This window comes from Dipodomys ordii, unplaced genomic scaffold (assembly GCF_000151885.1).
Source record: "Dipodomys ordii isolate 6190 unplaced genomic scaffold, Dord_2.0 Scaffold5, whole genome shotgun sequence".
In the NCBI taxonomy this organism is placed as follows: domain Eukaryota; kingdom Metazoa; phylum Chordata; class Mammalia; order Rodentia; family Heteromyidae; genus Dipodomys; species Dipodomys ordii.
In genome coordinates, this window is record NW_012267221.1 from 27,695,719 (window position 1) to 27,709,316 (window position 13,598).

A 13,598-nucleotide genomic window follows, 5' to 3' on the forward strand; every position below is an offset into this window, starting at 1 on the left:
AATTAGGAGGTAGTGAGAAGTTTTATGATAACCTTGAATTCTTAGTATAAATAATACAAAAGGGACCCAAAACTATTTAAAAATGCTATTATTCAAGCATCAGAACAGAACTTTATAAGATCACAAATAATTATAATAATGTATAGCAAAACTCTAACAAAATTTGGGAGTAGAATGTGAGAAAGAAGGATTCATTGTTCTGTATAGAAATACAAAGAGGTATGCTATCATATAAAAATTTCAGCTGTTTAAAAATAAGTTGCTTCTGGAATAATCTACATATAGTCATCTACTCACATTCCAGAAAACTCTAAAAATGAGATGAGTTGTATTTTTAGTGGTCATGACTTTTCTGTTTAAATTACTATAAGGAAGAAGTAAAAGAAGATGCTCTCTAGAATGAAAATTAATGTGCATTTAATGACATCAATTAGGATTTAATATACCTTTAGCTGGTGGTGCGTCCACCTTTTTAGGAACTGGAGTAGGTGCTTCAGGAACTGGCTTCTTAACAACTTCAGGCACTTAAAAATATTTTATGGACATAATTTTTAAAAGGCATGCAATGAACAGAACAACACTTATGTAGCAAATAAATAAATACAACAACATAAAACATTTATCTATTTAAAAAGAGATTAGCAACCTAAATGGTGGTAATGTCAATAAAACAGTGACTCTAGAGGTCTAGGAGGGTGAGATTTATTAATCCTATATGCAAACATAGCATTAATCATGCAATTGAGTGTCATAGTCTTCAGGAATACATGGGTAAGGATAATACTAAAACATTAACACTTTTACTATACAAATAGACTCTTCCCTTGCATTAGCACTGAAGACAAAACTAAGAATTACAATCTAAGAAGAAGGGCCAACAAGAAAGACATCATCTTTTAAGTCTTAGTTGTGTTATAGATGAAGTAGGAAAAGTTAGAAAGTAGAAAGGGACATATAGCTTCAGGCACCAGGAATAAGTAGTCTTCTAATGTCATTGAGATGATGTAAGAAAAGAGTACTGGTGAATATTAGATTTGGACCAATTCAGAGGAAGATTTGGAACACCAAGTATTTTAAGTGTCCAACTCATAATAAAGGGCTGTACCTCTAGGTGGCATCACTTCCTCCACCTCCTCTTCACTATGTGGCTCCTCTGGGATCTCTTCTGGAACTAGCTCTTCTTCAGGTTCCTCAAACACTTCAAAAAGATTATTTTGTATGTCATTTAAAAATTTCATGATAGCTCATATTTGCTTAGACTTCTAAATGCTCATTGATCTTCAAAAGAAAATCTACTGATATTAAAAATATGTTAGGTTCTTCTCAGCATTTGGAGTTATGTAGAACCTCTGAGAATTTAGTTGAAATTATTATATTTTAAAATGTAGGCAGACTTGTTTGGAGTCAAACAGCCATGTAGGCATACAAGACAGATTTTTCTGTGTTAGTTTCTCAGGTTGACCTGAAATTTCTTTCAGGAAAGCTTATTCTGTCATAGTCATTCAAGTTCTTTGGTGAAAATTTTCTCATAATAAAGTTTCCCTTCAAAACTTTCCACTGAAATCAAACACACACACACAGACACACACACAGACACACACACACAGACACACACACAGACACACACACACACACACACACACACAGGTGAAACATCCAAGAAGGAGATTCGAATATATTAGTTTGCCTTCCCAATTTTTACTAAATAACATCTATGTATACTTTGTTTTAGAGCTTGAATATGTTTGTTTTCTAGGATGAAATATGCACCCTTCATTTAAATACTAGACAATGACAACACAATGAAGCCTGACATGCTATTTTCTTAGGAAGTCATCTACCTTCAGCTGGTGGAACTTCTTCTTTAGGGAGAATGATTCGTCTTTCTTCTACTTTCTTAGGTACCTCAGGAACTTAAAAGATATTGATTGTTTTAGGCATTTAAAATGCAAGAGCCAAAGAAGAATATATGAAGATCAAGCATCCCATTTTTTATGACAACATATATGCATGAGAAGAAACACTGACATTTCATAGGATTCATAAGAGGAGAATAAAGAGGTCTGTGGTTTAAGATGAAGAGCCAGTTAAAAAGAAATCCTAACTTTTATTGCTATAACCTTTTCTTCTTTTTTATTTTTTAAGAGCAATGATGCATACTTCAGGAATTGGTTTCCTAGTCACATGTGGCTCTTTAAAGATACAGAACTTTAATCTTTTTGCTTTTGAGAAACAACATATTTAGAGATACAGTGTAAAATGTATGAACACAAAGTAGAAAATGAACATGACACTGACGAGAATACATACAAGTCACAAGTAAAAAATGTCAATGACAGACCACAGGCTACAAAGATTTATGTTGAACGCTCTTGCGTGGATGAAACCAAAGTTCAACACTGGTATTAAACATATCCCGGAGACAACTGGTACCTTTGGCAGGTGGAGCTGCTGCTTTCTTAAGACTTGGAGGAGGCACTTTCTTTTCTGGTTCAGGTTTCTTAGGTACTTCAGGCACTTAAAAGATATTATATAATTTCAGTTTCACAAACATACAGACAACGGGCAGGTAGCAAGAATATAAGCTATTTTAATAAGTACCAAACAGGATATTTTGACTTTTAGGTGAAGGGAAGAAATGGCAGCATCTAATGTTCTTGAGAATAGCAGTACCTGTGGCAGGAGGAGTCTCCTCCTTCTTAGGAACAACCACTTTCTTCTCTGGCACTTTCTTCTTGATCTCAGGCACTTTAAAGACATTGTTTTATGATAAGAACTTATTTAGAAGGACAAGAAAGACAACAAGAAGAACATACATGGAAATACCAACTGGTAACAGTCACTTTTGATAGGGAAGTAATGCAAATTAGGGACTCAGGGAGTGTGATGTGATTAGGATTTGTAGATCAAGGATTCAGCAATCTATTCATTTATCTGGGAACAGATGCTAATATTTCCCTGCTTAGCTTGTATTAACAATTTATTATCATCTAGAAAATACTTCAGAATTCTTGCTATCCAATCGAGGACCAGTCTTTCCATTTCATTGCTTATATTATTACATAGCTTCATTTTCCATTGTGGTTCATAGTGGACCTTTTTCAGAAAAGATTTTTCTTCTTTAAGATATAAATATTCATTATGTACTGGACTGTGCCCTAATTTAACATGCTTGATCTTGATTTTATTTAATCAAGGATAGGGTACTTTTATAGCTTATTTAATTTTATCCTCACAATACTATCTTGGCCCACTAGGACTCACTAGTTTCCTTATTTTTTTGGTCGGTCATGGGGTTTGAACTCTGGGCTTGGGCGCTGTCCCTCAGCTTTTAGCTCAAGGAGAGTGCTCTACCACTTGAGCCACAGCACCACTTCTGGTTTTCTAGTGGTTTATTGGAGAAAAGAGTCTCACAGACTTTTCTGCCCAGGTTGGCTTTGAACCATGATCCTCAGATCTCAGCCTACTGAGTAGCTAGGATTACCGGTGTGAGCCACCAGTGCCTAGCATAGTTTCTCTGTTTTATCAGAGAGGAAATGGAAGCTCAGGTTACCTAAAGGATTTTCTTCAATGCATCAAGGTGTAAAACCAAACATAAAATCAAAATCTCCTGGGCTACCAATTATACACATGTATCAAAAAACTTAAATGATTAAGTATTTTGATAAATATATTAATCATTTTTTTCTTACAGACTGGTGTTAAAAGGGTATTTAGTAAAAAATCAGTGAAGGATAGAATTTGAGAACATTATTCATTTTATGTTTCAAATAATTTTTTCTATAGGTATTTTAGCTTTGCAAACTACTTGAACAATTCTTTTATTAAAGAAAATTATAGGAAGTCAATTAGAATGTTTGTAATAGTTTTAGAAAAATTTTAAACTTTGCTTTCATACATATATATATATATATATATATATATATGATGCAAAGCTCCAAAAGAAAAGAAATGACTATCAGTGTCTTGAAACACTTTTAAAAGTAAAAATGTGACATTCTAGAAATGTATTTTTTCTGAAACCCAGCTACATCATATTTTGTCTGGTAAAGCTATGGGTAGAGAATATATATTCATTTGGGGGAGATATACCTTTGGGAGGTGGTGGAGGTTCCACTTTTTTGGGAGCAGGAACAGGAACTTTCTTCTCAGGTATAGTTTTCTTTGGTACTTGAGACACATAAAAAAATCTCATTTTAAGATACTAAAACATTAAATATTAAAACAAACATATATAAAACAAAAGGATACATAAAAATAAGACCATAAACAACTAGACATTTCACAGAACAAAATTTGAAGACATTCAGAATAATAATAATAATAGACAGATATATAAAAGCAAGACATGTCTGAAATGTTTCCTAAGATTTACATGGAAGACAACATAGTAAAATATTGTAAATAAAACTAGACGTGAACAAAAAAGATAAAATGGTAGAACACTACACAGAAAAGCCTTTATCCTAAGAAGAGCTGCTATACCTGGTGCAGGTACTGGCACCTTAGGTTTAATTTGTGGAAGAACTTCAGGTACTACTTCTTCCTCTGGCACAAATTCTTCTTCTTCCTCAGGTAGAACTTCCTCTTCCTCAGGAAGAACTTCTTCTTCTTCAGGTAGAGCTTCCTCTTCCTCAGGAAGAACTTCCTCTTCCTCAGGTAGCACTTCTTCAGGAGCAATTTCTTCTTCATATGCAATTTCCTCTTCCTGAGGTACAGCTACAGGAACTGGGACTGCTTCTCGTTTCTTTGGCACTTCAAAGATATTTATTTAATCGCACAAGCATCACATTTATATAAAATATTCAGACAAGGGGGGCTGGGAAGTTGGCTCAGTGGTAGAGCGCTTGCCTTGCATGCCTGAGGCCCTGGGTTCGATTCCTCAGCACCACATAAGCAAAAAGAAAAAAGCCGGAAGTGGTGCTGTGGCTCAAGTGGTAGGGCACTAGCCTTGAGCTGAAGAGCTGAGGGACAGTGCTCAGGCCCAGAGTTCAGGCCCCACAACCGGACCAAAAAAAAAAAAAAATTAAAATATTCAGACAAGGAAAAAAACATAGAAAGCACATATTTTGTGACCATAAAGCATTAGTTATGACAAACATACAGATCATCAAGCATTAATGATAATTAATTTGGCTCTAGAACACCAGTTCATTTTCCCTTGTGCCCTGGTTCTGTCAGAGGTGAATGTACCTTTCGGTGGTGGGGCTTCCATTTTCTTTAGGATGGGAGTTGGTTTCTTTTCTTCTGGGATGAGCTTCTTGGGCACCTCTTGCACTTTAAAGATAGTTGTGTTTAAGAATATGTTCTTTTATAGTGTCTTACAGACATAACTATGTAAAACAATTATAAAATACCTGACATTTAAAAAGACATTTAAAAAATGTAAGATCATGAGGACATCTGTATAATAATATTCATAAATGTGAGGTTTCTCCCCCCGGGTACTTAAAATGATAAAATAATATACCTTTTGCAGGTGGAGCCTCAACTTTCTTAGGGGCAGGAACTGGCACCTTCTTCTCAGGCACAGGCTTCTTGGGGACTTCTGGCACTTTAAAGAAATGATGGAGAGAAAATTGTTTTTTATAAAATATCGCAGTACTGAGTTCAAGTATAGTTCCAAAAAATAACATAAAGCAATAAAATGATAACAGAACATTCTAAGAAGCATTTTTAAAAACCAAAATCTTTTCACTTTTCATTAAGAGATCATGTTCAAGAGTTGTAACCTTAAAGCACACAGTACTGAGCCAATTACTTTCTTGTGTTTTACTCTTAGGAAAATAAAAAATGCTGCGATGGTGCAAGTTCATGTACCTTTGGCTGGTGGAGCGTCCACCTTTTTCGGGACAGGCAGTGGTACTTTCTCTTCTGGTATTGGTTTCTTGGGTACTTCAGGAACTTTAAAGATACCAAATATGGTTAATGTCCTGTTGTTTAGCAACAGCAAAGAATTGAGCAATTTAAGGTCTTGGTTGAAGAATCACATATATTGTAACAATTTCACTTTAAGACAGAAAATAATTGCCACAAAACAAAAGGCAGGACATGCACAAAAGCTAAAATAAAAACACACTGAACTAAAGGAGGAATGTTGATAAAGACGACACAAAAGGCCTGGTAAATGCCGAACTTATTTTACTTTAAGAACTTTCCGATGAAGAGCAGGAGACAACCATTAAGCAGACAACATGCTTAAATGGCAAAATTCAGAGATGAATATATGGTAACCTACTTCCGTGACCAGTTGAGTAGCCCTGTTATGGCATTATTATTGTTACCGAGAAAGACTCGGAGGGCTCACCATTACACTACATGGGTAAGTTACTCTATGATTTCACTGATGGATTGTAGAAGGATGTACCTTTAGCTGGTGGAGCCTTCTCTTTCTTAGGAATAGGCACAGGAACTTTCTCCTCTGGCTTCTTTGGAATCTCAGGCACTTTAAAGATATTGTTGATGGTTAACTTATTATGAATCATATACACATTTAACGTTTCCACCAATCACAACACATATAAAGTTTTGTCGTCAGAGGAGAGTTAATTATTTAAGGGCAGATTAAGTCTCCTATCTACCCAGCATGTGAGTGGTTATATACCTTTTGTTGGTGGGGCTTCTTTCTTTTGGGGAACAGGAACAGGTTTCTTTTCTGGAACAGGTTTCTTGGGGACTTCAGGCACTTTAAAGATATTATTAAGAATTTTCAAGATATTGTCAAATAGGTATAAAATATGAAAAGCTCTTCACAAATACCACGTTTCAGCGTCTAAAAAAATCTACTTCTTTAAGAAGCAGAAATGGTCACCAGTGCCCCCTCCCCACTTCAGAACTGAATTAAGTCACGCACACAAACTCCATGGATGCTGGTGCATTGAACTTTGCAAGAGGTATTGTGTACCTTTGACTGGTATCACTGGTACCACTTCTTTCTCGGTTATAAACTCCTCTTCTTCATGAATGTATTCTTCTTCTTCCTGGATGTACTCTTCTTCATGGACATACTCTTCTTCTTCATGAAGGTATTCCTCCTTATGAATATATTCTTCCTCTTCTGCATGAACATACTCCTCCTCTTCTTGTACAATGTATTCCTCAACCTCTTCTTCAAAGGCAACCTCTTCTGGCTCTCGCTTTTTAGGTATTTCTGGCACTTTAAAGACATTATCTTTAAGTTGGACATTTTCTACATTTTCTAGTTGCTCAACATAATTAAGACATTTTAAGAATAGAGGTCCGTTTCTAACAAAAGAATAGGCTTTACCTTTCTCACAAAAGAACCACACATTGAACTGAACATAAATTCAACAGTAATGAAGACAAAACAAGTAATATTAAGTACCTCTAACAGGAGCTGCTACTTCCTTTTTAGGAACTGGAACTTTTACTTCTGGGACAACTTTCTTGGGCTTCAGAGGCACTTGAAATATTAAATATAAGGACATTTTATGATCAGAAGCAGGCTATCTAGTTAATGTTAGGTTTGTTTTTATTTTAGTCAGATTAATTGTCTGTAATGTAACAGATACATCTATAAGAAGCTATATTTTCCTGCAGGGGATGTGGCTTAGTGCTTGCCTAGTATTCATGAAGCTCTGAGTTTGATTCTTCAGTATCACATAAAAAAGGCCAGAAGTAGAGGTGTGGCTCAAGTGTGGATTGCTAGCCTTGAGCAAGAGAAGCTCAAGAACAGTGCTCAGGCCCTGAGTTCAAGCCCCAGGACTGGCAAAAAAAAAAAGAAAAAGAAAATACATTTTCTGTGAAAATAATTAGGAAGATCATAGAAGTGATAAGCTACAGAAGTACTCAAGTCAGTGTGCGTTATTTCAGAGGACAAATAAGAAATGATGTTTGTGTTCAAGTGCCTCTGCTTATAGGAATATCTTCTAAAGAAAATTTAAATTTAATTTCTAGATAAATAGAATAGTCCCCCAAATTGTAAATAAGTGATCCATCTTCATCCAAAGCAAGAAAAACTAAACATTTGACTTAGTTTTCTTTATAAAATCTTCAATATAATTTTAGAATGAATAGCTAGCTATAGCACTTTGGTGAATGTTATTATAATAGTACATCAATTTAGTATATCAGGAATAGGCCAAATGGTCACTGATTTGAAGTCCAAACATTTTGCTTTATAATATGTATTACAATATGTCCTATACCTGGTCATAGACACTATATAAGATAGTGTGGCTATATCTCAAAGTGATTTTTTTAACATAATATCTTCTTGTCTCACATTTATGGAGATTTGACATTAAACATCCTCCAAACGATTAACTTGAAAGACGCAGAAACAACAAAGTAAAGCCAAACACAAAAACATTAATTTCAATAGACATTACAGAAGACCATAGTCCAAGAAGGAAATGATTATACCTTTAACAGCTGGTTCAGCCACCTGTTCTTTTTCACGTTTTGTAATTGAAATACGTATTTTTTCTTCAACAACTTTCTTTGGTTCTTCAGGAACTTGAAAGATATTAATTATTAAAGAGCATGAAAAACAGTCCTTTGAATACTATGGAACAAGCATTTATGAAAAATTGACATGTTAAAATTAGGACTAGAACAATGTACTCATTTAATACAGAAAACGGAAGACAAGATAGTAAGACACAGTATGGAACAGAAGTAATGAAGTTGTTTGGGGGTAGTTATCATTCTGCAATATACCTTTGGGTGGTGGTGGTTTGAGTTTCTTAGGAATGAGGACAGGTGCTTTTTCTTCAGGGACAGCTTTCTTCAGCACTTTAAAATATTAAATTAAGAGATTAAAAAACTGAACTAGATATCTCAAGTGTTAGTAAGAAAAAAAGCCAAGAGATACATAATGCAACATATTTCCAAACACACATTATTTTACATATAGGCACTTCAACATGTATTTATAGTGGTGGACAGATGGGCAGCAAACAAAGATCTCAGAAAAGATGTTTTTCTCACTCTACCTTTTGCTGGTGGGGCCTTTGGTTTTGTGGGAACAGGTTCTTCTTGGACAGCCTTTACTGGAATAGGCTTCTCAGGTTCTTTAAAAGTACATACAAGTTATTTAGTGTTAGTCTTTAGAGCACAAATACAAAATACTTCTTATCAGATTTTTTTTACCCACAGTATATCTGTAATCTCTAGGTATAAGATTTAGACATCCAAGTAGAGTAGCTGAAACATCTAAATAAGTTTGTTCTAAGCCTTTTTCCTTGCTAGTGACTTCAATTATATAATTGTAACTCTTTGTTACAAATTCTCATCTCACTTTAGAAAGACAAAGTCATGACTAAAATTTCTCAGTCTATAATCCTAGTTTTGTTTTTGTTCTGTTTCTGGGGCTTGAACCTGGGGTTTGGGCACTGCCCTTGAGTTTTCCTTGGGTAGAACTTTACTGCTTAAACTAGAGTGATTAATTATAGAGAAGAGTTCACAGACTTTTCTGCTCAGGATGACTTTGAACTGCAATCTTTAGATTTCAGCCTCTTGAGTAGCTAGGATTACAGATGTGAGCCTCACCACCAGATCCAGCAATATAAGGCTAATTTTTAATGACACCTATAAAGCTAGAATTTTCTCTAGAAGATTCTAGGTTATGAAACTTTAAAAACCGAGCAAATGAGTTAATACTAATTTGCCTCAACATTCCAATAGGAATTTATTCTTTGAGTAAAATAAATGCTTTGGTACCCAAATTCTATGTATATAAATTTGATCTTCATTAGGTGAAACACAGCCCTTGATCTGCCTTTACTTTGGAAACCCTCATTGTCAAGTTTTGGTGATAAGAATCCTAATCCTTTAAGATTCATGGAGATTTGTTTTCTTCCAGAAGACATTCAAAAATATTTTTTGAATGAAACAAAGTTATTTCTAAGTCTCTTTGGGCCTTCAGTTTTTATCCTGTTCTAGTTGAATCTATTTAATGTGGAATTTTGCAGTCGCGCTCATACCTGTGATGTATTCTTCATGTTCTTTGCGCTCTTCATAATGTTCATATTTGCGTTCTTCATATTCTTCATATTGGTCATATTCTTCTGTTGGTTCATATTCCTCATATTCTTTATACTCTTCATAATCTTCATATTCTTCATATTCCTCTTCCCGTTGTTCTGAAACAATTTCTTCTTCTTGAGTGTAAGACCATTTTTTCTCTTCTGTTACAGTTACTTCTAGAACAGCATTGACAACAGGCAACATTTTATTTGAAGCACTTTTAGGGATGATAGTGACAATGTTTTTATTTCATTCTTTTGTGATGGTTCATGCATTGGGTACAGGAGACCCTGATTGTCCTTTTCTAGCCAATGAATCCTATAATGGACATTTACTAGTTATGATTTCAATGTTCAATTTGTGACTTTAGTCAAGAGTAAATCAGTGCAAGAATAGGAGTCAAATTGGCACTATGCATTCTTTATGTAATTTAACCAAATTATAATGTACCTTTAGTGAGACGAGATTCTCTCTTTGGAACTTCAATGGAAACCTTTTCTTCTTTTATAGCTCTTTTCTTGACTTCAGTCACTTTAAAAGAGTAAGAATTAAAAGTGTTAAGAGGAATTTTGAATAAACAAAGGACAAAGATGCCCATAATGGTGTTCATTAAGCTTTTCATTTAAATGGCAAGAAAAATCAATAGACTTGAAAATAAACACAGTCTAATGTCACTATAAATAAAGCTCCAAAGATACTGAGTAAGTTTAGGAGGATCAAGTAGTATTTACAGGAAGATCAAAAAAGACACGAAAACGCACAAACAATGACTGAAACTGAGTACAAGCATTAGAAAGAAACTTGTATTATATAAATAGTGTCTTCATTTTAATAAGCTCTATTGGTACAATGTAGAAAATTCAAGATTTAAAATACTTAAAAATTCCATCAAAGACTATCACATAAAACAAGCATTTAAGCAGAATTGTTTACTGTATGGACAATAAACATATGAGATGACAAATATATCTGAAAGAAAACTACACATTTAGAGGTGATTTAAGTTTTTTATGAAACAAGTACTTTCAAAGTAGTTTCTCTAAAGAGACATGAAAGAACTTACATATATCACTTACTTATAATATCTATTTAAATTAGTTTCTCTAATGATCCTGATTCTACTGGATTAGTTTTAACATCAGATGCTTGGTGCGATTTCTTTAAAGAGTCAATATACCTTTAGTTGGTGGTTCTGCTTCTCTTCTAGGTTTGAGTTTTGGAAACTTTTCTTCTGGGACAACTTTCTTAGGTTCCTCTGGCACTTTAAAGACAGATTTCACTTTAAAGAATTGTTTTCCTTATCAAACCACAAATGCAATCATGTAGTACTAACTCAGACATAAAAGACTCAGTAATTCTATCATTTCAAACATCAAACATTTTACAAGCAAGACAGGACCACAAAAACCCACCCCATAGCCAGTATACTAGGCAAGGAGAAGAGGACATGGGGAGTAGTGTGCGTATTGGAAGTCTGAGGTACCTTTCCGCCTTGGAGGTTCCACTTTTTTAGTTACAGCAAGAACTTTTTCTTCTTGGGTAATTTCCATGTGCCTCTCAGTCACTTAAAAGATAATTTTTGGATTAGGGAGTGATATCACTTAAAGTGGACCTTAAAAATTATACATTAGCCAGAAAGTACCATGATTTTAAAATAGAAGAATTTACAAGGCACACACATCTAAAACATCACAAGTAATATTTTACCCAAAGACAAAGCCATAATACACCACTGCCACCAACGGACGTCAACAATCTCTATATAAAAAGTGTGACCCAAAAGACAGCAACCAGAGAACAAAAGACAAGACTTTAAGATTCTGTGTGTGTGTGTGTGTGTGTGTGTGTGTGTGTGTGTGTGTGTGTGTATGTGTGTGTGCGCGCACTGAAGGACTTTATTTACCTTTCGCTGGGGGAGGTTCTTCTATCTCAACAGCTTTGGGAGGAACCCTTTTTTCTGGAACTGGTTTCTTTGGTTCTTCTGGCACTTAAAAAACATCAGACAGCGTGGTCAAACACACAATATGAAAAGCACTAGACACAGGCACACTTAGTTTCTTGTTAATGTTATAAAATTGTGAAGAATGTATAAGATTTCTTTTGAAAGATAAGTAGTGCTCAGTAATACAATCCAAAATACCTTTGGCTGGTGTCACCTCCTTTTCCTTTTTAGGGACTGGTGCTGGAACCTTCTTTTCTGGCAAAATTTTCTTAGGTGGTTCAGGAACTTTAGAAAGATTAAGAATATCAGTTTGCTTTACATTAATACATGACATCATTTTTGGACTTACAGTTTACTTCTTGAAAATATCACACATGGACACAAAAATTCATGACTATACTACACAAAAACATTTAGACATTTATGCTGACAAAACTTAGGCAAACTAGAGGCATAATATCTATTGTATTTGAAATCCAAATAGTATTGCATTTCTGGGAGAGAAATGGTACCTTTGGCAGGTGGAGGCTCCTCAATTTTAGTAGGAACTTTTGGTTTGGGTATAATTTTCTTCTCATGCTTCTCAGTCACTTAAAAAGATTATAAAATACATTTGAAAAAAAGTCCAGATTTCTTCTCAATAAAAAGAAATCTAAAGAATCTCTTCATTAGCCATTTTGCAATAAGGATGGTAAATTTGGTATAAGAGAATATAAAGAATGAAACAAGCCAGGGTAGAAATAAATCTGAGAGTTAGATACCTTTGGCTGGTTCAGCTTCCACTCTCTTAGAGATAAAGTGCAGCTTTTCTTCCACAACATATTCCTCAGGCTCTTCCATCACTTTAAAAATAATTAATTTTAATGCAAATTGCAAAGTTTTATAATGTTGGCTGTAACTTATTACTTCAAAGACTAATTAACAAAGCAAAAGTTGAACACTTCCTGAATTTCTGATTGTTCTCATTTAAAAGGCCCAAGGAGAGTGAAGGGATAGTAGGAAGAAAAAGCAAAGGAGGGGGTAACAATGTTTGACAAGAAATGTACTCATTACCTTACGTAACCCCTCTCTACAGCATCTTTACAATAAAATAAAATGTAAAAAAAGGTCCAAGGAATATCAAGCTAAAGCATATGCCTCAATAAAGTGAATGGGAACTATATATCGCTAGGTTAGTTAATTAAAAAATAATTTGTTATAATAAAAGGGATGTACCCTAGTTTAATATTTAGTGTACTATAAAGATAGTCACACTGGTATGCACAAAAATAGCAGAACATCTACAAGACAAAAGCAATCTTAGTGGCTGATTAAACAAGAATACAAGAATTTGAAGATCAATTTCAACAATAACCTAACAATCCAGACTGGAAGGTTGTAGAGTAGAAACATATTCTTTACAATTTAAAACTGAATTGCAGGATATTTGCTTTGAATTTTCTGGGATACTTAAGAGGAAGTCAGAAGATTTCATGTGATGTTTGAGCATTTGTATATAAAATTAGTTATAGAACAGAAAGGTCAAATTAAAAACATCTGTGCTCTTTAGAACGAAAGTAAATCTAGTGGGTTACCCATCTTTTCAGCTTAATAAAGCTATAAGAGTATCATAGAGGGCTGGGAAGGTGGCTCAGTGGTAGAGTGCTTGCCTTGCATGCATCAGGCC

General features: G+C 34.5%; 1 protein-coding gene across 1 annotated transcript in view; it reads right to left on the reverse strand.

Moving 5' to 3' along the window:
- Positions 1–13,598, reverse strand: part of Ttn (titin) — a 281,635-nt gene that overhangs the window by 140,455 nt on the left and 127,582 nt on the right. The window contains exons 126-149 of the mRNA XM_013027532.1: positions 12,694–12,774; positions 12,445–12,522; positions 12,131–12,217; positions 11,894–11,977; positions 11,474–11,554; positions 11,168–11,251; positions 10,441–10,521; positions 9,948–10,166; positions 8,958–9,035; positions 8,683–8,757; positions 8,386–8,478; positions 7,346–7,423; positions 7,068–7,156; positions 6,905–6,989; positions 6,605–6,685; positions 6,368–6,445; positions 5,821–5,904; positions 5,471–5,554; positions 5,194–5,277; positions 4,486–4,755; positions 2,674–2,748; positions 1,842–1,913; positions 1,106–1,198; positions 447–524 (exon numbers count right to left, since the gene is read on the reverse strand). Coding sequence (XP_012882986.1) covers positions 447–524; positions 1,106–1,198; positions 1,842–1,913; positions 2,674–2,748; positions 4,486–4,755; positions 5,194–5,277; positions 5,471–5,554; positions 5,821–5,904; positions 6,368–6,445; positions 6,605–6,685; positions 6,905–6,989; positions 7,068–7,156; positions 7,346–7,423; positions 8,386–8,478; positions 8,683–8,757; positions 8,958–9,035; positions 9,948–10,166; positions 10,441–10,521; positions 11,168–11,251; positions 11,474–11,554; positions 11,894–11,977; positions 12,131–12,217; positions 12,445–12,522; positions 12,694–12,774 — 2,292 coding nt within the window. The remainder of the gene's footprint in view (positions 1–446; positions 525–1,105; positions 1,199–1,841; positions 1,914–2,673; positions 2,749–4,485; positions 4,756–5,193; positions 5,278–5,470; positions 5,555–5,820; positions 5,905–6,367; positions 6,446–6,604; positions 6,686–6,904; positions 6,990–7,067; positions 7,157–7,345; positions 7,424–8,385; positions 8,479–8,682; positions 8,758–8,957; positions 9,036–9,947; positions 10,167–10,440; positions 10,522–11,167; positions 11,252–11,473; positions 11,555–11,893; positions 11,978–12,130; positions 12,218–12,444; positions 12,523–12,693; positions 12,775–13,598) is intronic.